The sequence below is a fragment of the Ixodes scapularis genome, unplaced genomic scaffold (genome assembly GCF_016920785.2).
Source record: "Ixodes scapularis isolate PalLabHiFi unplaced genomic scaffold, ASM1692078v2 PGA_scaffold5__190_contigs__length_132052651, whole genome shotgun sequence".
NCBI lineage: Eukaryota > Metazoa > Arthropoda > Arachnida > Ixodida > Ixodidae > Ixodes > Ixodes scapularis.
The window spans coordinates 22,514,282-22,534,504 of NW_024609880.1; the positions used below are offsets into that span (position 1 = coordinate 22,514,282).

Here is a 20,223-nt window from a genome sequence, read left to right on the forward strand (position 1 = left end):
AATATGAGCTGAAACGCGCGGCTCGCAGTACTGAACCGAAATTCGGATTTAAAAAAAAAAACAATGCAGGAGATGTAGGTGGGACGCTACAATCCCTACAACACTACTCCTAAGGCGATATCTCGAATGGACGGCTGTAGTTTGGGAAAACGAGGTCGAGATTGAACCAGGCCGACGAGGCGCGTGACGTGAAGATACCTCGTTTCCTCCTCTCCGCTTTGCCCTCTCAAGGCGGCGAGGCGGAGTAGACGCGAGGCCATTCTCTCTCTTTCTCGGAGAAATATGACGTAAACATTTCTGTCAAATGCGCCTCCTTTTTTTGAAAAATATGGTCATCCGTTCGAGATATCGTTATATGAGTGATATTTTGATGTTTGTAGCATCCCGTTGCACGCTTTTGCCGCCGTGCTTTGTGGAATCCAGATTTTGGTTCAGCATCCCTTTAAGGGCTAGTTTCTTCAGTATCGTGTCTGTCCGTCAGCAAAGGAATGATGACACAAAACTCTGGACAGCTACCGCCATACATGAGTGACGGCGGAAACCCGGTTGTCTGGTTGCAGCCGTTGCTTATAGATGGCAGCAGCTGTCCACCCTTTCCACTCTGGCTTGCCGACTTGCGGCCGGCCATTACTTCATTCCCACCCCACCATAGTACAGCTCCGCTGGTCTTCCTTCTTCACCAGAGTGGAAAGGCTGAAAGATTTTTTGGCAAACTGTAATGCACGCTGATGCCGAGACAACTCCCCTCCGGTGCTCGTGGCGCCTCACTGTGATTTCGTACCATCTGCTATGAAGAAGTGGAGGCTTAATCCTTCATTTAATCAAACCTTAAAACCTACACATGACACAGCATAAATCTATCGCAAAATTTCGCAAAACAATTTCTACTGAGCCCTGACTTATGATCGCACAATAATCTTAAAAGTGAACCTTTTGGTAGACATCTGCCTGATTAGGAATGCCATAATTAGTCCACAGTGTTTTTATTTATTTGTTCGCAGATTCATTGCATAGAGAGCAGAGCCTTTGCCTCCTAAAGCCTCTGTCCCTTGAAGTTCAGCTGCTCAGGATAGTTACATAATCACAGCTCCACAAAACATTACTTGGCAATTGTACAACAATGAGTTACTCAAACTCAAATATATCTCTGTGCCCGCCGAAGACATGTTCGAAAAATTCGAGGATGCTTGCAGAAGTGCATCGCACATCTGAGCATTAAAATGTATTAGCAGAGGGCAATAGTATGAAGAGGGTCGTTAGAGACTTTAAAGCGCATAATTCGCGCCTACAGGAATGAAGACCCACTTCGAAATGCAACGCACGAAAAGTGTTCTCGAAGTATGAGATGAGGAGAGCTGCTAGGCTCGTTGCAGCGGTGTTGGTGAGCCCTTTCCAATTAGAGTGGGAGCATTGAGGAAATCCTACAATCCAGACGTCCATCTGGACAGCCTTGCCAGAGTCAAGAACTGCCGTCTCAGTAGCAGACAAGTAAGCGCAGAGTGGCGTTGTGAGTGCCGGAAGGGAGTTGTCTTGGCCTCAGCATGCATCACAGTTTAAAGAAAGATGCAACAGGCAGATCCGGTAGTACCACACACTATGCGTTTCGGCGTTTCGTTTCTTATTGTCCGGTATAGTACACTTATAGTTGCCACACTGAGTTTACGCGCGGACCGCACCACTAAAATAGGCAGTATGCGAGAAATATATTAAAATGTACTTCATATATTGAAAGTGAACTAAAAATATGCTTCATGTCTGGTAGTGTATTAAAAAAAAGAAAAAAACTGAGCTGGATTTTTGGGAAACTTTGCTGCAGGCTACTTTGAATGTCTTCCATGAAGGCTCCTGCATCTCTTTAGCACATCGAGCACCGTCGTACTCTGCATGTCGCCGCTTGTCCTCTTCAGTTCACTGCTTCCTCTTGCGAGGCATTGTAAGACTGCGGTGCCCACGTCACATTGATTGTTGCATTCTGCCGTGCAGGGTCCCTCCCCCCGGCGGCCGTGAGCGAATGAGGTGACGCTGAGGCAGCGGTAGGCGCCGCCCATGTCGACGCGCAGCGAGCGGAGGGGGCCCAGCCCCCCCGCAGAGGGGAGCCCCCCTGCCGAGGCCCCCCCCAGGCCCCCCTCCTCAGGGGGCGGCAGCAGGGTGCTCGCGGTAGAGGTGCACCTGCTCGACGACACCGTGTCCTCCTTCAACGTCCAGGTGAGTGCATTTCCCCGTTTGTTGGAAGAAGAATTAGTAACAATGGGGAAGAAGATAGGAAGGTCATTGCCATTGAAAACGCAGGCTGTCTCCCTTAAAATATTCAGTTTTTTTTTACCGCAAAATTAAACTATGCTTTCTTGAATGCTTATTCTCCGTCCAATTGTAGCTATAGCAGTCCAAACCAGTTACCAAAGCGTCGAAACTAACCATTGTTATTCGAAAGTTAAATCTGATTTTCTGAAATTCTTAATTGAAAGATGCCGACCGGCGGAGCTCTCCAATACATGGAGCTGAATGGTGGCATTTACCAAAAACGGGTCCCGTTTTCCTCTTGAAATTTTTGGAAAATCTGTTATGACTTTTAAAGGTGATAACGGTTAGTTCTGAAACTTTGGCATCTGGTTAGGAGTGTTAGCACTACATTTGGGCGCATAATGAGCATTTAGCGATGCATTGGGAGTTTATTTTTACGGTGAAAAAACACTACATTTTTGGGGGGGAACACTTATTTAACCTTTTCGAGGTCATGTTCTTCTTTTGGAAAATCTGTTCCAATGGTTGGATATTTTTACAAAGGGATGGTACAAGGAATAAGTCAGTGCAGTTTTTTATAGTGCATACAGTGCTTGCACATTGTCTTGATTGAGAAGCACAGTGATGCGATTGCTGGACCATTTGCACCAAACTGTGTCAAAGCAGTTACTTTGCTGAGGAATTTCCACCAACATTGTCCCAAAACTTATTTTTGCTTTGGTAATACTCGAGGCATAATAAAACAGGCCCTGCTACATGGCCAGATCGTTGCAGTAGGCTCGTACAAATTTCTGAAACTTGCGATTATCGCCTCGAAGAACATCATATTTGATTTGGTCTTTGTACCAAACAGTGACACTACCAAATACTGACACTACACTGCAGCTAGAATATATAATAGACTGTGATATTCTGACAATATCTCTATCTCTTTCACATTCGAGATTCATCGAGGATACTTGAGAGAAAACGTTTATGGACTGCTCCGTACGAAATACTCCAACAACAGGCGAGCTGGTGACAATTCATCTTTGAAAAACCTCAAGACTTAGGGAAACGGAAAAAAATTGTGTGTGGTGTCCCCTTTTTTTTGTTTTCCTCAGTCTCTAGGTTTTTCAAAAATAAACTGCTCTATATGTTTATTGGAATGCGTTAGCACGAGTGTGCTGACCTTGGACGATTTGGAGCGTTTGAAGTATTCAAAGTTCGCAATGTCGCCACGGTGTGGCGCCACAGCTTCACTGGCTGTGGAAACTGACTAGAAAACACCTTCAGCAAGGGCCGGCAGATGGCGGCAGGGTGCATATTTTGAGAGGCTAGGCAATAGGATGCGTAGCAACGGAGGCCGCACTGGATTGGCTGGTTGCAGGGAGCGACGCCGTTACCTAGCACACCTAGCAACTGAAGATCGGCGGCGACATCCCCATTCGCCAATTTCGGCGCCACGTAGTGGAGGACGGCTGGTCTATCCCTAGGGCGCGTGTTAACCCCCCCCCCCCCCCCCCCCTACCCCTCCCCCCCCGTTCATGCTGCTTCGTGACAACGGTCTGCGAATGACTCGTTACAAAATATTAACCCACCTTGAGCCACCCGTACACACCGCATCGCGGTGCCCTGCCAGCGGCCCAAGTACTCCCTGGCCCCGCCGTCCCCCACTGCACCTTGGTTGCTAGGCGTTGCGTCACGCCATCACTCTCTATAACCACCCATTCCTGCGCGGCCACCATTGCTATGCGTCCCGTCGCCTAGCCTCTCAAAATAGGTAGCCAGGGTGCGAGTGCGCACTTTGGACGCCCTGGGAAGCTCCTGTCGCCGGCTTTGGCGACCTGTGGATGCGCATGAACTGCGGTTCCATTCTTTGGCCTGCCACGCGGTTACCATGTCATCGGGCTGTAAGCGCATGGTGCTGTCACCTTTGTATGTCCAGCATGTATGCACAACAACGAAATGGCTCTGTTGTTTTCCGCGCATCGCGCGCAAGTCCTTCACGCAGTAGCTAAGTGCTCCGATCTGCTTGCACCAGGAAGAAGATAGGTTTCGGGAATGTTTACCACGCAGAAAAATGGTGAGAGGTCGCAATCACCATGCTTTGTTATAAATAATTGCTGTGCAAAAGGCTGTCGCACTTCTACCAAAAACATTGTAGCGGTAGCAGCGATTTCGGTCCATTTTTTTAAATGTCAACTCGCATTTAGTTTTTAACTTTATATGGGTTTCATTCATTTGATCAGAGTCAATACCGTAAATAAAGCTAAATTAGCTGGAATAGTAAATGCAAGCTTGGGAATAGCCTTAACAAGTCTGGCAGGATTTTTGTTATCGTAAAGTTCTCCATTTAAAAAATTGTTAAAGTTCATAATCAAATGACAAAAGCTTTGTTTCTTTATCTGAATTAAGAACTACAGTTTTGTTACAACTTTTAAAACTCGTAAAAAACAGCAATTTCGATTCTTAAAGTTATTATATTAAAGCATGAAATGCTTTTTAACGCTATCTCTATCCCAAAATTTTGTCCATCCGTTTATGCGTTTCCTGCTAAATGTAGCAGGGAAACTGAATTGGTGTTTAGGTCACGTGACGTCAGTTGTGTCACATAACCAGACGTCATATCACCTATACACCAGTTTAGTTTACCCGCTAAATTTAGAGGGAAGATTTATAGATAGAATTAAGAGTGTGTTGGTTAAACATGTTGGTATGCAAATGCAGAAGGAGAAAAGGGACACACAGAAAACATGTCAGACACAAACACATGTCTGATGTGTTTCTGTGTGTCCCTTGTCTCCTTTTGCATTCGCATACCAAGAGAAACAATTATGCCACGTGACCTGACGTCGCGTGACCCACACACTAGTTCAGCAGGAGTGTGACATCTGCGCCAATTGCACCATTTTGATACAAACCCAATTTTTTGAGCCTAGTTGCACCAAAAACGCGAAATCGGTCGAAATTGCGCCACACTGCGCCAAAGTAACCCAAAACAAAAAAAATAACAAAAAAAAACATTTGCGGCAACGCTAGATTTGGCACGATACGAAAGCTTGGTTGGCAACATTCAGTCTCGTCGTAGCAAAGTACACAGCACGTGTACAGGGTGGCACAAGCAACCGCCGGATTCGAAGATTTCAGCTGTCCTTCTCTACCCATGATACATAGTCGTTTCCCGATTTTCCTACTATTTTCCGCTGTCACTTGTGACTGCATGCTACCGGTGTGCTGTTACGCGGTCTCGCTGTCTGGCCAGGGGGGTACGATGCACAGGCTACCAAGATTAGCAAGTATTCTTTTTGTTTTGAAAGTAAATCTTTTCTTAAAAGTGCTATGGAGCACCTCCATCGTGTAATTGTCCATTCGTGTCCGTACTTTTCTCGTCAAAATGGACGGCGCCGTCGCCGTGAGTACTTTCGGTTTTCCCACACGTATTTCCAGTGCGTGAACAATCATTCCTTCCAGAGGAGCACATTCTCTTCAAGAGTGCTTTTCAGAAGTACAAAGCTTATGCCATTTTGTTGTAAATTGTTATCTTTTTACAAGTTATAAAGTTTTCCTTTTTTCCCGTATTAATTTCATCATACACAAACTTATTATGGGAAAAAGAAAAACTGCGTAACTTGTAAAAAATAACAATTCACATCAAAATGGCATACTTTTTTTTTCCAAGAAGCGCTCCTGAAGAGGATGTGTACCTATGGAAGAAAAATGTAACAAAACATATGTTTACATTTAAAAAATATGTGCTCTTAAATAGTATCAGCAACTGTAAAAAAATGTTGTTCCCTGAAAATCGCACGATGAATCGCATAACCAGCTATTACAACATAAGCCCTCCACTCCAAACTAACTGGGTAGCCGAGTAGATTAAAAACAAAAGAAAACAATCTTGGGTGGCGGATTCGGTCCGGGAAATATGGGCACTTCAACGATATAAAAAGAAACCAAAAGGAAAACACTAATATCAGGCGGATATCAGTAGAGGCCCGCTATTTGACTACAGGATCGTGGCTTTTCCAATATACTGCACACAACTAAAAACGTAATAGCTTTTTTCTAGAGCAGTCGATCTATAATTCCTACCCGTCTCCTCTCCTCTTTGCGGGTGCCTTTGAATGGGCTGAAATTCCTTCGTACCTTCAAAGATGGTCAGCAAAGCATCGGGTTGAGGCGAGCCTTCTTCAGACCCAAGTTGTTTTCCTAGGCCCCGTCCAGAACACGTTCAGAACAAAAAAGGCGTACTTGTTGGGCCCAAACTCATCTGTTTGTATAACGGGAACCCATCCCTTTGAAACCTCAGAATCAGAGTGAAAAAGGTAGGAAGCAGGAGGTACAACTGCAACGAACGCTGCTCGAGCAAGCCGACGGCTACACAGGAGTATGACATCGTGCAGTGGCACGAGTCGGCTGCTTCTGTGCCACGAAAATTCCGCAAACCTGCGAATAAACCAGAAAACAATCAATACGTCAGGCACGATAAATGAAAACTTTGCGGATGAATTATTTACACCTCGTGGCCTTCAGCATTGCTTTGGTGTAAAGGCAGAAAAGGAGGAGAATGAAGGACGTGAGTGTGTTGGTTTTATCGCCCCTGGGTGCACCTCCCAGCCTCACAAGGGTAAATCTTTCCTTCCTAAGAACGCAGAGAAGTCACCAATGCTTTTCTCACTAAGCTCGTTGAGACTGAAGAAAGTAGTGAGTGAGGAAGGTAGCAACTACAACAGCACGCCGATTGTGCGTGGCACACCCTGCAATTTTATTCACGGCACTACCATCTCGCGGTGTGGAGACGAGCTACCGTGCCTGTGCACTCGCGCAACTTGAGCGCCGCTCATCTTCAGAAATGCCCCGCACCTCAGCGCGGTCGCTCTTGTTGCGCACTAACAATAAATGTGTGAAAGAAAGCAAGAATTACAAAAAAAAGCCAAAAGGAAACCAATCTTTTGATAACACACTAGAAATAGCGCAATTTTTTTTCTTCTTTTTTACGTTTTATAGGCGTTAGTGAGCAGTTGCTGACAGATGCTCCTACCACTTGTACACCGTTTCAGACTTTCCCAAATCACAGCATGGTGTGCTATCTTTAGAGACACGCTTGTTCGTCGCTTCGGAAAGCGCACCATGCGCTCGAACGCTGAAGATCGCACCGGCCAGAAGCTTTTATTTACAAAATACTGGCTCGTGACCAGGGCCGGCCCTACACCATCAAGCGCCCCAAGCAAAATCCGGCCGTGGCTCCCCCCCCCCCCCCCCCCCCCCTTCCTTTTTATACGCCCCTATCAACTAGGTACGACATCACGTTGTTAGTAAACGTGTGAGTAGCGGCCCAACACGAGCATTTCGCCAGACGGGGCGGCAGAGAAGAGCTCACCGGAGAGAAGCTCACCGAAGAATAGCTCACCGGAGAAAAGCTCACTGGCCCTTCAACAAATGCGGAAAAAAGCCCACCAATTTTTTTTTTCTTCTTTCTTAGCTGAGAGGATTGGGCGTCACAGATGCAATTTAACACAATTTAAATTCGTCACTGCATTAAAAATAATTGCCCCCTTTTATGTAATATTCTTGAAGTTTATTGGGCCAATTTACTAATTCCTCAGAAATTAGTAATCACCCATTCTGTGTAATAATGGCGCCGCAAATATAAAATCGGAACGACGCCTGTAAAAAAGACATCACTTTATTGACAGCTTGACAGTGCGCCGTCGGTAGCTCTGTCAGAGAAAGAGGTTTCTTTTTTGCGAGCTAATATGAATAGCGGTGTGTGAACCGTTTTAGCTTCGAAGATTGCGTGGTGCCTGATAAATAAGTAGGTGTTTGTTGATGTAATGAGTGTTAACCACGCTGTTCTTTTTTTTATAATAAAACTTTAGTTGCGAGAACAGTTTCATCCTGTCATGTTTGTTGTCTACACTCCGTCTTCCTCGTTTGAGCTGTTTTTATCATGTTGTGACATTGAAACGTAAACAAATTGCAAAAATAAACAGTTGACTGACAGGCCGACAGATCGAGTGACTCGAGAAAGCTCGAGCGCTGGGATTCTTTGCTAGCGACAGCCGGGGATTTTTGTGTCTTACCCCAACCCGACCAGCCCCGGTTGAAGCAGTTTTAGAAGGGGGAAAGGAACCTTAGTCGCGTACGGCGAGCTCTGTCGGCCTGGTACAAGTACAACCTTAAAATGTTATTCATGTTCCGCTGTCATTAATTTTACGCGCGACAATGTTTAACGCTTACCAACTCGCCCAATTCGCTTCCTTACAGATGACTAGTTCTTATACAGGTTACAAGTAACAACGGTGACAGCATGCGGCTCTGAAGGTCATGGATGGTTGGCCGTAGAAGTGCACTAGCACACAAAGGCAACGTGGAAAAATGAGCAGGAACAGCTAGAAAACGTGCACGTCCGTGAAAGAAAGAAACCTCGATATCCTACTGACAGTTCTATCCTGTTTTCAAAGGTTAAAAAAAGATTCAAAGAGAATTTAAGGTACCGCGTTGTTGCGCATGCACTTTCAAATTTTTGTCATTTACAGTTTTGCTTTTTAGGTTTTAGGCAGACATTATTAAAAACTTTTTATATTTCTCAAGTTCATGAAGTTTTCAGTTACGTTTTTGTTGCCTAAAGAGTAAACAAACAAAAAAAACACTTGCCCACAATTAATAGTGTGGGAGCAATATACCCAATAGATTTACCAAATATTACAGAAAAAGGACATTTCTTTTTATGAAACTGACAAGCTTTAATGATAATATATTGATGTATGTTACAGATTATCCGACAGCCTACATATGAAAAAAAAAAAAAAAATCGGTGAACTTTTTTCCGCAAGCACTGGTTTTGCGGTGGGCTTTTCTCTGGTGAGTTTTGTTTTTCCGGGGGGCTTTTCTCCGGGATTCGTCAGAGGAGAACCGCATTCCAAAGACGAACGGCGAGTTTCGTTTACTGCCGTACGTTAAGTTATATCCGGTAGATCCGGTATGGGCGACTAAAAAATAATGAAACGTGTCATCCCGCAAATATTAATAAAAAAAAAAATAGAGGGAAGGCAAAACGAGAATGGGTGATGGTTACGCTTATATCCTAAATGTATTCTATTGGCATGGTGACGTCAAAACAAGCTTTTTACGGCACCCCTGTGAAAGAGGTCGTGTGGGGGCGCTCTGCAGTGCGGCGATGTCGTGGCGGCACTCTCAAGACGGCAGAAACGCCCGCGCCGTCGTGTTTGTTTACTTCGACTACAGTGGTGCTTTCTAAGCATTTGTGTCCTCGAACATCGCCCGGATTTCTAATTTGGCGCATTTCATGCGTGTGCTCAAGTTGAAGGTATTACTGGCGCGTACCGTATAAAGGATACGAACTTTCACGCGTTTTCATCACCGGGGAAAAGTGATTAGTGTTAGCAATCCTGAACGCTCGCAACGTATATCTGATCACGAAATCATATTTCTACGTTGCTATATCGCTGCTAAGATTACATTGTCTTTTATAATCGTAGAAAAGGCGTGTGGCGATATTTGTACTATTGCAATGTCGTGTATTAGAGTCGTGATCGTCCAAGACGGCGCTGCATCTTTTTATTTTATTTTTTTCATTCGCTGTACCCTGCAAGCCTATCAAGAAAAAATAATAAAGCTTTAGACTAGAAAACTGTCTGTCTATACACGAACTCATCTCTGGCTGAGTTTACATGGATGCGATCGTAGCGAATCGAATCGAGATTAACCGCCTATGATTGGGTAGACGAGGAAGGGAAAGGAGGATCGCGGGCGCGTGACTGGTCACATCTCGATTCGATGCGCCATGGTCGCATCCATGGAAACGTAGCCACTGTTAGGTCACGGCGCGGTGGTGGCGCCGGTGGCGCGTCGGACGCACTTCCGGTCTGGGGCTGTGGGCGGAAGAGCCCATTTGAGAAGTGTATTCCTGCGTTGTTTTGAAAGAAACCAGACAAAAACCTGCCTTCTCGTCAAAATAATGCGACTGGGGCTGTACCAAAAGTGTCGAGAAAGGTTTGAAGGTCAGTTTTCATGCGCTCGGTTCGTCCGAGAACGCGGATATGTGCCGTGAAAAGGGAAAACCAGATGCCGTCGGACCACGATTGCTTGGGCGGGAAGCATTTTGGGTTAAATTAACGGATACTACTGGCCATCAAATTTATTTGTTTTGTTCCAAAATGAACGCCGGAAAACCGTCAAGTTGTATGGACCACCTGCGGACTACAATTAGTGCGCCTTCAAGTTCAAACGGTCGCCTGATCGTTCGAACTGTCGTCTGCTCTTTCAAACGTTTCTGCTTGTCGTCGGCTCTTTTAGAGGATACCGGCCCGTAGACCAAACGTGGGCCCGGTACTTGCGATAAGAATTAAGTGCAGGCCTTAAAAGTCTTAAGTTTGGAGGTTGGTAAGCAGGCTCGACGTAAACAGTAGATACAAGGAGATGTTGATCTTTGTTACCAGTGGCCATCACCGACTTGTTATGCCTGATTCACTTGGTTACATTCTGCTTGCGATTTTCAGTATGGACGTCGACCATCTCAGCTACGGTTCACGCTTTTGCAGTTTGAGCGACGTCGCTACTGAAAATTGAGAGCGAAATCTCATCATGCGAATCAGGCTTTAGCGTACGTTCTGCGGCGTCCACGCGGAATGAATCGCCGCATGTCAGATGATTCACGCGAAGTTTTGCGGTGTAACGAGCCTCGTTAATTTCGCTGACGCTGCTCAAGTAGTCAGGCATCGTTAGGAGGACGTGGAATCAACAGTTCCAACGCGAAAAAGAGCGCGGGTACTCACACCGGCGCCGACAACATCGCATTTCAATGGTTTGTTTATGGGCGACGGCGAGCTTTTTGCCCACACCCCCATCGCGCATGCGCGGCGCCGGTGGCGTCCGCTAGGGGCGCTCCGGGCGCTCTGGTTGCACATTGCAAAACGCCAAACCAGGGAGTACAAGGAGACATGGGATGGGCATCATTCGAGAGCAGGGAAGCGGTGAGCAAGGTAGAATTTGAGGATAGGTTGAGGCAAATGGACGGGGAGCAATGGGCACGAAAGGTTTTCAGCTATTTATACATGAGGAGTGTAGACACAAAGTGGAGACAGCGCACTAGGAAATTAAGAGGAAAGTTTTTGGGCTATAGCGAAGATACCGAAGAGCAAGTCTCAGTTAAGAAGAAAGTTAAGGCTACAGAAAGAGATTGGTGGCTAGAGGGAATGCAGACAAAGACGGCTCTGGAAATCTATAGATTAAACAAAAGAGTTATTGCCAAAGAAAGCATTTATGACAATTCTAGGGGAAGCTCATTGCTGTTTGAGGCAAGAACGGGTGTTCTGCGAACCAGAACATACAGAGTGAAGTACCAGGAAATTGATACAGTGTGCACTGCTTGTGGAGAGGAGGACGAGACGGCTGAGCACTTGATACTCTACTGTAAAGGGCTTCACCCTATGCCTACCGAAGACAACATAGATTTAATAAAGTCATTGGGTTTTAGAGACAGCGAAGGGAGAGTGGATTTCAAGACTGTAGAGATTACCAAGCAAAGATTAAGTGAATGGTGGCAGAAATCGAGAGAAAACTAGGTATTTTCTTATCCACTGATGGCAAGGGGGTTTCATAGCCTCACTTTCTTTGCACTGCGGAGTGAATATAGATTTCACATTTAAATATTCTAAGCTTAAATTGTAAAACAAAATGGCTAGGTGGCGTAAGCTACCGCCCGATCCAAAGGGCTCAGCCGTATTCATCCATCCATCCATCCATCCATCCATTTGTTTGTAAACATGAGTTGGTGTATATTCTGTTACGGCATTGAGTAGCAGTGCGTCCCCTTTTTTAGAGGGGCCGCTGACACAGCTGACGGCGGCGTACAGAAGCGGTCGCCGTGCTGACGACCCTCTGCGCTTGTTGTAGTGGTTACAGGTGTGTGTACGCGCGGCGCAGAGCGGTCGTTCCGGTCGCTCCGGTTGCAACGGACACAGTCGTAGGTACGCGCTCGTTGCACATGTCTGAACCAGCCTTCCCCCCGTTCTCCCGAGGCGAAAGTCAACGTGGCGACATCGTTTGACATCACGTACCAGAGGTAACGCTGCGATGTCAAACGTTGGTTTGGTTACGACTTGCCCCAACCGCAAATCGAAGAACGCCCGAAAAGGTCTGCGTTTCGTCGTCCTCGGAACCCGAACATGACTCCGAAGCGCTGCTATCGTCCACATCGCACGCCGGAGTGGCGTCATAGGAAATCATGCCTAAGTCGGCTGTCCGCCGAAGAACTTCAACCTCTAACGGCGTCAGGTCCTCGAGCGTAGAGAACTCCGCCATGATCGAAGCTCGAATGAGAAGAAAGTTCGGCCGGTGCGGCTACCTCGGGATCACTGCGCGACGGAACGTCGTCCAACGCCATTGGCCCGAGATCCTTTTGATAAGCGTGCGACGACCAATGAGAGTGGTTTCGTTTTCGGATGGATCCGAGGTTTGGCGGCCTTCAATTACATTTTTATTAAAGAAATAATCACCGTATGACTATACTTTTTTGTTTTTAGGGATACTTAGGGCGTCTAAATTCAGCTGTCATCATCAAAACACGAACTCAAAAACCACTTGAGTGCCCCTTTAAGCAGGGGAGCAGAAGTTCCTCCGTCGACTGCATCTCATTATGGCGGCCACGAATCGAGCAAATCGAGCTCGATAAGGCTTAACGAGAACACTAAGTCTATTTTACGAAGCGAGAGGAGCACCAAATAAAAAGGTAACACGAGCTTTCCGCGAACTGTATTTATTTCCGAAGTTTCTTTACCCCTGCAGGTAAAGAAACTTACGTTTCGAATGCATGCAGTCACTCAGTCTTCTCATCGTCAGCACTGCGATGTTCAACGGAGACAACCGGCACCCAGTTCGCGCACTTTATGTCTTACCTTTGCTATTCCTCGAGTCACGATTCCTTCGTCAACAGTTGCGTCAACCGCACATCACGGAGGAGTAAAAATCATTCGCCCGCAAAACCAAAAGCCGCTCTCAAAAAAAAAAAAAGGAAAAAAAGCAAATTTGAAGCAACCTCTTGGCTTATCTCAGCACGGTAACACGAAATTATGGCGTAGCCGCGTAGCGTTAAAGGATGTTAAATCGCTTGCCACCAGATGGCAGGGTCAAGCAGAGTAATCGCGAGTAGCTAGGCTAGGTGGCGCTAGGTACCGCCCAATTTATGTTTTACAAAAAGATTGTTATTTTCTTACGCCACAATTGCGTTTCCTTTTCTTCGGGAATCTCTAACACATGTAGACACGTTACAAGCATCAGGTGAACATATATTGAGCGCATATAGACGCTTTACACACGCGCCAAGTTACAGCCGCCATTGCTGACCTTCTCTTGTCTTACCGAGATGCCGAGCAACTGAAACGGTAGTTGCCGATCCTCTACAAAGGCCAATGCTTTAGAAAAGGACTTAGTTGAATATAATGTGGCAATAGCCTGGCCTGCTATGCTAATGATGAAGTGAAATAAACGAAATGAGAGGAAACAAAAACTGAAGGTCAGTTATGGCGGCGCCCATGCACAGCTGCTGCAAAGCGTCTATACAGGCATCGCGCATACAAACATCAATACACCAGCACACAACCCCGATCACTACTACCGAGCCCTGCGTTTCCGTCTTTTATACTGGTCGTTTTGAACGTACGGAATTTTTCGGTGACTCCCTAAGCAATAAAAAAAAATATTCCGAACATGTTCATTTTTTTCCAGCAATGTCATACATCTGAGACTACTTTTAATGGCTCAGGGGATGAATATCTTATTAAAAAGAAAACGCTCGATCATGCCGTAGTTATTTGAAAGCCAATAAATCGAGCCGCTCCAACCTGGTTCGAAGCCATGAGTTTGTTTTCCCGCACGGCCCTTCGTAGCCAGTATTTATATTGTAGTGTTTGTTTTTCTATTTGTGCTGTTCGCGCACGGCTGCAATTGCCGTCTTGAATTAATCTTTGTAGAGCGGATATTCACAGATGGAAGTGATGCTTCACGGGCAGAGAAATCGCTTTTCGATCAACTTGAATGCAGTCAAAGCCGCGACTTGCGGCAACTGTTAAAGGCCGGTTCAGACACTTGCGTTTGAGTGCGTTTGACTGCGTAGCGTCGAGTACCGAAAGCGGGTCACCGGCACATCTGCGCTTCGTATGAAGCGTGGAGACCAATTCAAGGAATCATCTCGGCACGCGATAAAAGCCGCAAGGATGTCCCGGTTTCTCGCAGACGCAACGCAGTCAAACGCAGTCAAACGCAACTGTCTGAACCAGGCTTAAGTGTACCGAGCTACGCCGTTGCGAGTTCGAAAACGTTTAGCGCTCATCCCAGCGCGTCACTTGGAGGGCAGTTTTTACAGGAACCGTAATATATTTAAACAGTAAAATAAAGGATAGCGTTTTTTTTTTCGATTTTACCTTTTTTTTATGCTAAACTTCCATTGTAAATATACGTACTTTCCGTCATACTGTATTTTCGTACTGTTCAGTCTTTTCTCCAGAGCGCAATCGCTCTCGGGGACCGACAGTCACATTGGCCACTGTACGATAGGAGCTTACCGTTCAGACCAGCGTTCCAACATGACTATCCACACGTCGATCGACTGCACCTATATAATCCCTCAAGTGGTTTTAAACTCTTTAATGTAAAGCGGAATGTCATCCTGCGACAGCCCGCCCCCTCCGATCACTACCCGACCAGCGGCATCAATGCCAACGTCGACACAGTTCCTCGTGGTTTCGCTGCTGTAAGTTCGCGTGTGTCCTGTGTCCCGCAAATCGGAGACGGCCGTCTTACCCAGTGTATGTAGCGCTGCTGGCACTGCTCCGGAACTTCGCTGTTTCTAGCGGCTTCGTTAGCTCGTTTGATAAAATTAGTGGTAAAAACGTCAATGCAACCGGAATGTTCTGCACGTTTGGACTAGAAGACGAATTACAGGCGGCCCTCGCTGCCGCTGAAGCTCAATCAACTCAGCATTAATTTATTAAACAACGTGCGCGATGTGCTCGAAAAACGAAACCGAAAGAAGATGAGTCGGGAGGGCGAAAGCTTTCTCCGGTCTGCCTGGAGAAGGAGGAAAACGTCTCGGTGAATAATAAGGACTTTAATTTTCCTTTCATCGGTCTGGGTATTGTTTATAAGTGTTTTGATAAATAAATAAAAAGAGTTAAAAAAAAATCCCGCTCTTTTGAGGATCGAATCTTTGACCACTTGGTCAGTAGCGCGATGTTTTACCCCTGCGCCAACTGAACAAGGAGGAAGTCGTCCTTCTATATATTCATCTGAACTGCCGTTCCTCCCTTCTCTGGGCAACTTGTCTGCAACAAGGAGGAACAGTCGCTGTTGCTACCTTTCTCCTCCTTTTTTTCTTAGAGTGTAGTCCAATTGCGCTGTTATCTGCGTGCAAATAAAAAAAAAAAAATAAAAAGGGAAAACTGTGTCAGACTGGCCGGTCTCTCCGGCGAAAAGTGATCCGGTGGCTGTACCTTTTTTACTATGCAGAGTTCGTACTGGTGTAGGCCTTTAGCGACCATGAGTGGATGTCTGAACTAATAAATAAAAACGTGTTCTCCTGCCGCAATACACGCAGTAGTTGAGGGTAGTACTGCCGGCTGACTCAACTGCTATTTAAGTAACGGAAAAAAGATATGCTAGTTGATCATTTACTGAAATAGAACAACAGAGAGCTCCAAGCTGATTTTGGAGTAGCCACAACTATTCTAAGAACGCGAACCACTTCACAACGGCAGCCGCGAGCGAGAGTTCGATGTTCCGTACAGCCCGCCGATACAGCCCAAAGACGGAGAAGGGCAACCTCCCGTTTTGTCGTGTGCTAGCGGAGTCGGGCGCGTGCCCTCTCTCTCGTTTTACCCCGCCGAACCCGCTGAATTTCCCGGATGTATGGAGAGGGCGCTGCTGTCGGTGCCGCCCAAAGAGTGCTAAATGAAATGGTCTATTTATAGTGACGTTGAAACGTATGTATCCCGATTCCCATAGATTACACTGCAGCTACCAAAGCAGCCGTCCGGCGGCGCGTCGAGCGACGCACAGGCGAGTCGTGGTGAGTGAGGGGGGGTACTGTTCGTGCATGCAGCGTCTATGAGCAGTTCCGTAACTGAGGGAATCTAATAACGTTGCTGTGTACTGGACTCACGGCTATTTTTATGGCAGCCTGCCGCCATAGCGCTGTCCGCCATAAAAGATGGCCGACCGTTGCCGCATACACGTCCATAGGCGGAGCTGGTCAAACGCGATCCAGCGAATAGACATAGAGATCAGTGTGGCGAGGCGTCAGTTGCGTGAGCGACTCCATCTGCACTCAAAGGACGTAACTGTTAACGCGGAAAACCCGAGTGCACCAGCAAATAGCGCGCAGCACCGTGGGAAAACGGGATGTTGATAAAATACGTTGGCATGGTTAAAGTGAACTTGAGCATCGTTGCAACTTCGGAGCCTGTCGCAAGTCAAAGCCCGTCAGTGAACTGCCGGTAGCGGCGGACACCGGGAGATTCGATCGGCACGGCCCATGCGGTGAAAAGCAGAACTACGCTTTGTTTAACACTTGGAGCAAAGCGAATGCTAGAGCACGCGAGGCGGAAACCATGGGAATCGCCAATGCAGCGCTCGCGCCCTGGAATCAACTGCTAAGAGTTCGTGCTCTGTGTGCCCTTGCCCGTGGTCTGTGCCGTTAGTGCGGATGCTTTGTCTCCAGCCGCATTGTGGACGGAGGGAATCACCAGGTGCCTCATAGAGAACCGCGGGTAAACGAGAGAACGCTTCCTGTAATTACAATCTGAGTCTCGAGGCCTAGATCGGGGCGTACAGCCCGTGGCCCGAGCCAACCCCGAGCGCCCGAGCTGCATGCGTAGGTGGGAGCAACTCGTTGGTTCCGGAAATATGCTGCGCTATCTATGCGCAAAAAGCTAAAAATATATCGCGGGACTATCGATTCACCCGCGGTTAATTTCTACCCCTTTGCTCGTAGATGGTGCTCATTTTTTCCGGAACAAGCAAGGGGGAGGTGGAAGGGGAGGGGGATTTCTTTGGATAGGGCTTCTTAATCCACGACCCCCCTCCCCTCCCCCCCCCCCCCCCCCCCCCCCCACACACACACACTCACACACTTTTTTTTTTTTTTTTTTAGGAGTTGCGGGTTTGGTAACTTGCGCATACATTTTGTTCCAAATGTTCCGAGGTATATCTCAGCGCTCGTGTTGAAATGAGGAACTCGCAGAAGCGGGCCAGGGTCAGTCAGCACGTGGTGCCGGCCGAGGCCAACATTATAATACAAATAACTCTAGCCATTCACTTCTGGCCCAGCACAGGACAACAAATATGCACGTTTGCGAGTCTTCTGGGCGCTGCCATTAGTCATAATCGGATTAGGGCCGTGCCCAAGCGCACCCCGCTGAGCAAGATGGCGGCGCCCTGAGACCGAACCTGCAAACGTGCCGAGTCAGGACGGCGTCTGATGAACGTGCCAGACAAACGAAGCTGGGAGGGTGTAATGGTCGGCGCACTGCCTCCAAAGTGTCGAGTTACTTTTTTTGTTCGTATGTACCGGGTTACTTTTCAAAGTTGAGTAGACTATTCCTTCATCGTACGAGTGGAATTTCTCGCAGCACTTGCGGGAATTTAATTTGTCCTTTTTTTTCTTTTTGTCCATTTTGCATTGGCCGTGTAGCGCGCCGCGAATGTCCGGAGAGTCTGTCCTTATGCAGCTGCGGCGAACGCTGTACTCGTACCACGTGTCCGTGAGACATCGGCGCGGTGCGTGGGCGCCAATCGTTTCCGTCGGGCCTCGCGTCCTCCCTTCCCGGGGAAGCAACCGAGTGGACCGAAGGACGGTAAAGATAACGCTGCGTGGAAGCCACGTTTTGAATAATGCATCGCTCGTGCCCCGTGCTCGCCGCTTCGGACTCCTCCGCTCGACTCCCGAGGCGGCCTTCCGTCTCTCTGCTTTCTCTTCGTTGTTTTAAATACGCTTTTCCATTTCTGCTCGCTTTCTCGTGCTCAAGGCGTGCACTTTTTTCCCTCTGGGCCGAGCCTCGTTGCGTGGGCTATTTCTCGGCGTCCTTTTGACTCTTCTCGCTCCATTCTTTCCTCGTTTATGGAAAGCGATTTAGAACTTTCCTTGTCCGTAAAATGAAAAAAAAAAAAAAATAATAATAATAATCCTTTTTTGAGGTGGCTCGTCGTCGAAAGTTCCGTTTCCGCGAATAATGACGCCGTGATATAATGGCCATCGTCGACGCGGTGGATTCGCGTCGCCGGTCGTAACCTCTCTCCCCGGATGCTTCGGTGTTTTTGATCGTTATTACGTTTTGCTTTATGTATTTTTTTTTTTTTTTCTCTCGGTGTCGATGGAGTAAGGCTGGCGTCTCTGATTTGCGACGCATTTGTTCCCGACGCCAGTCGTCGTCGAGGTCTTCGTTCGCCGAGGTGGGTTTCCTCTTCTGTCGTCGGGAGGAACCCTGCGATCGAGCGTGATGGACTGTCCGATTGTGTGTCGGGCAGTTCTTAAATTCATTCGCGACACCTAGGAATGAAACGTCGGAAGGAACCAACGCCTTTGTTTGTTTATTTGGTTCGGGTTGTCTCGCTGCTGGGGTGTGCGAATTCATTAGTGGGAGGACATGAGCTAATTAAGTTCGTAAAAGTCACTCCAGATGCGTACCTAAGATACAGTTACTCGTGCGGAAAGTACCTGAGAGTGTCCGATACTGTTACCTAAAATATACTCTCAATTTTCATAAAAAAAACTGCAAAGAGTAGTGAACGGTACGAAGTCTTCGACGACCAATAAGAAGCCCCATTAAACTACAAATTTAAATTCTGTTCAGAAAAAAAACAAAAAAACTTTGTTGATGTGAGATGTAGTGAAAAAATAAACACGCGATCAATAATCCAATCAATCAACTCAAGGCTTCTTTCAAAGAGTCATCGTGGAATGTGCAAATATACTTACGATTGTATATAAAGTTGACATTTGGGCTAGTTGTTCTATTAACAGATTGAGGTATTTAGCGCACAAAGATAGAAAAACAGGAGTGAAAAGAGCGGAGCTCGCAATTATACAGTTAAGAGAGAGAGAGAGAGAGAGAGGGAGCAAGACAACATGGTGGTTTAAGACCCAAAGTTGCAGTTGGAGGAACTACAGGTAGCACGGTTGAACGGAAGTTGGGAAAGCAGAAAGCATGGCGTATTTGAGAAAAGTCATGTGGATGCGTCATCTCACTCCAAATCAGCAAAAATAAACTTTTTTTTTTTTTTTTTTAATTGCTGAACAACGTTTTTTTTCGCTAAAAAAAACAAGCACGAACATGTAATGTCCAAATTGTGGGCAAGCTGAGGATACAAAGCGTTTGGCCAGGTTGGCCGCGTGCCAAATCGTCCGTGCTGATTTCCACCGCAAGGGGGCCAAGTGCAATTGACCATGCGAGCAACGCTTCGCCACTTTTGAAAGGCCAGCGTGTGCTCCAGGCTTCTCTGGCTTTTGGCGCGTGGGGATAAAAGCCAATAAATGATACGCGTTGTTGAAACCGTTTTGTCATTCTTTGAGAGGGGTAACCGCCAGGGAATTCCTACAAAATGAATCATTAATGGGGATCAGAAATGTACCATTAATGATTGTATCATTAATGAGGATTAGAAAGGCCTCATTAATGAGGCTTCTTTCTTTACTGTTCGCAACGCCAACGCCCTATAGGGAGTATCCACTGACGGCCATAAACGCGTGCGCGACTGCTGGGCTTCCACGGTCCTTTTGCAACGTGCATTCCGCACTATCAAGATTACCGGTCTTAGCAGCCTAGTTACACGAGCTCGCTTCGAGCATGCGCGCTAAGCATCGCCCTCAAATATGGCGTCCAGTGAATACCCCCTATACACGCCCACGTGGTGCTAACGTGACGACGCTCCACTTTTCCTGCGCAGGCGCAGTGCCCGCACCTTGTGAGGCCCTGTATGTAAACG

General features: G+C 46.9%; 1 protein-coding gene across 1 annotated transcript in view; it reads left to right on the forward strand.

Annotated features, from left to right (window-relative positions):
• LOC8041800 (FERM, ARHGEF and pleckstrin domain-containing protein 2) overlaps positions 1-20,223 on the forward strand; it is a 185,712-nt gene that overhangs the window by 20,015 nt on the left and 145,474 nt on the right. Inside the window, exon 2 of the mRNA XM_029986602.3 lies at positions 1,984-2,205. Coding sequence (XP_029842462.2) covers positions 2,047-2,205 — 159 coding nt within the window. The 5' untranslated portion in view covers positions 1,984-2,046. The remainder of the gene's footprint in view (positions 1-1,983; positions 2,206-20,223) is intronic.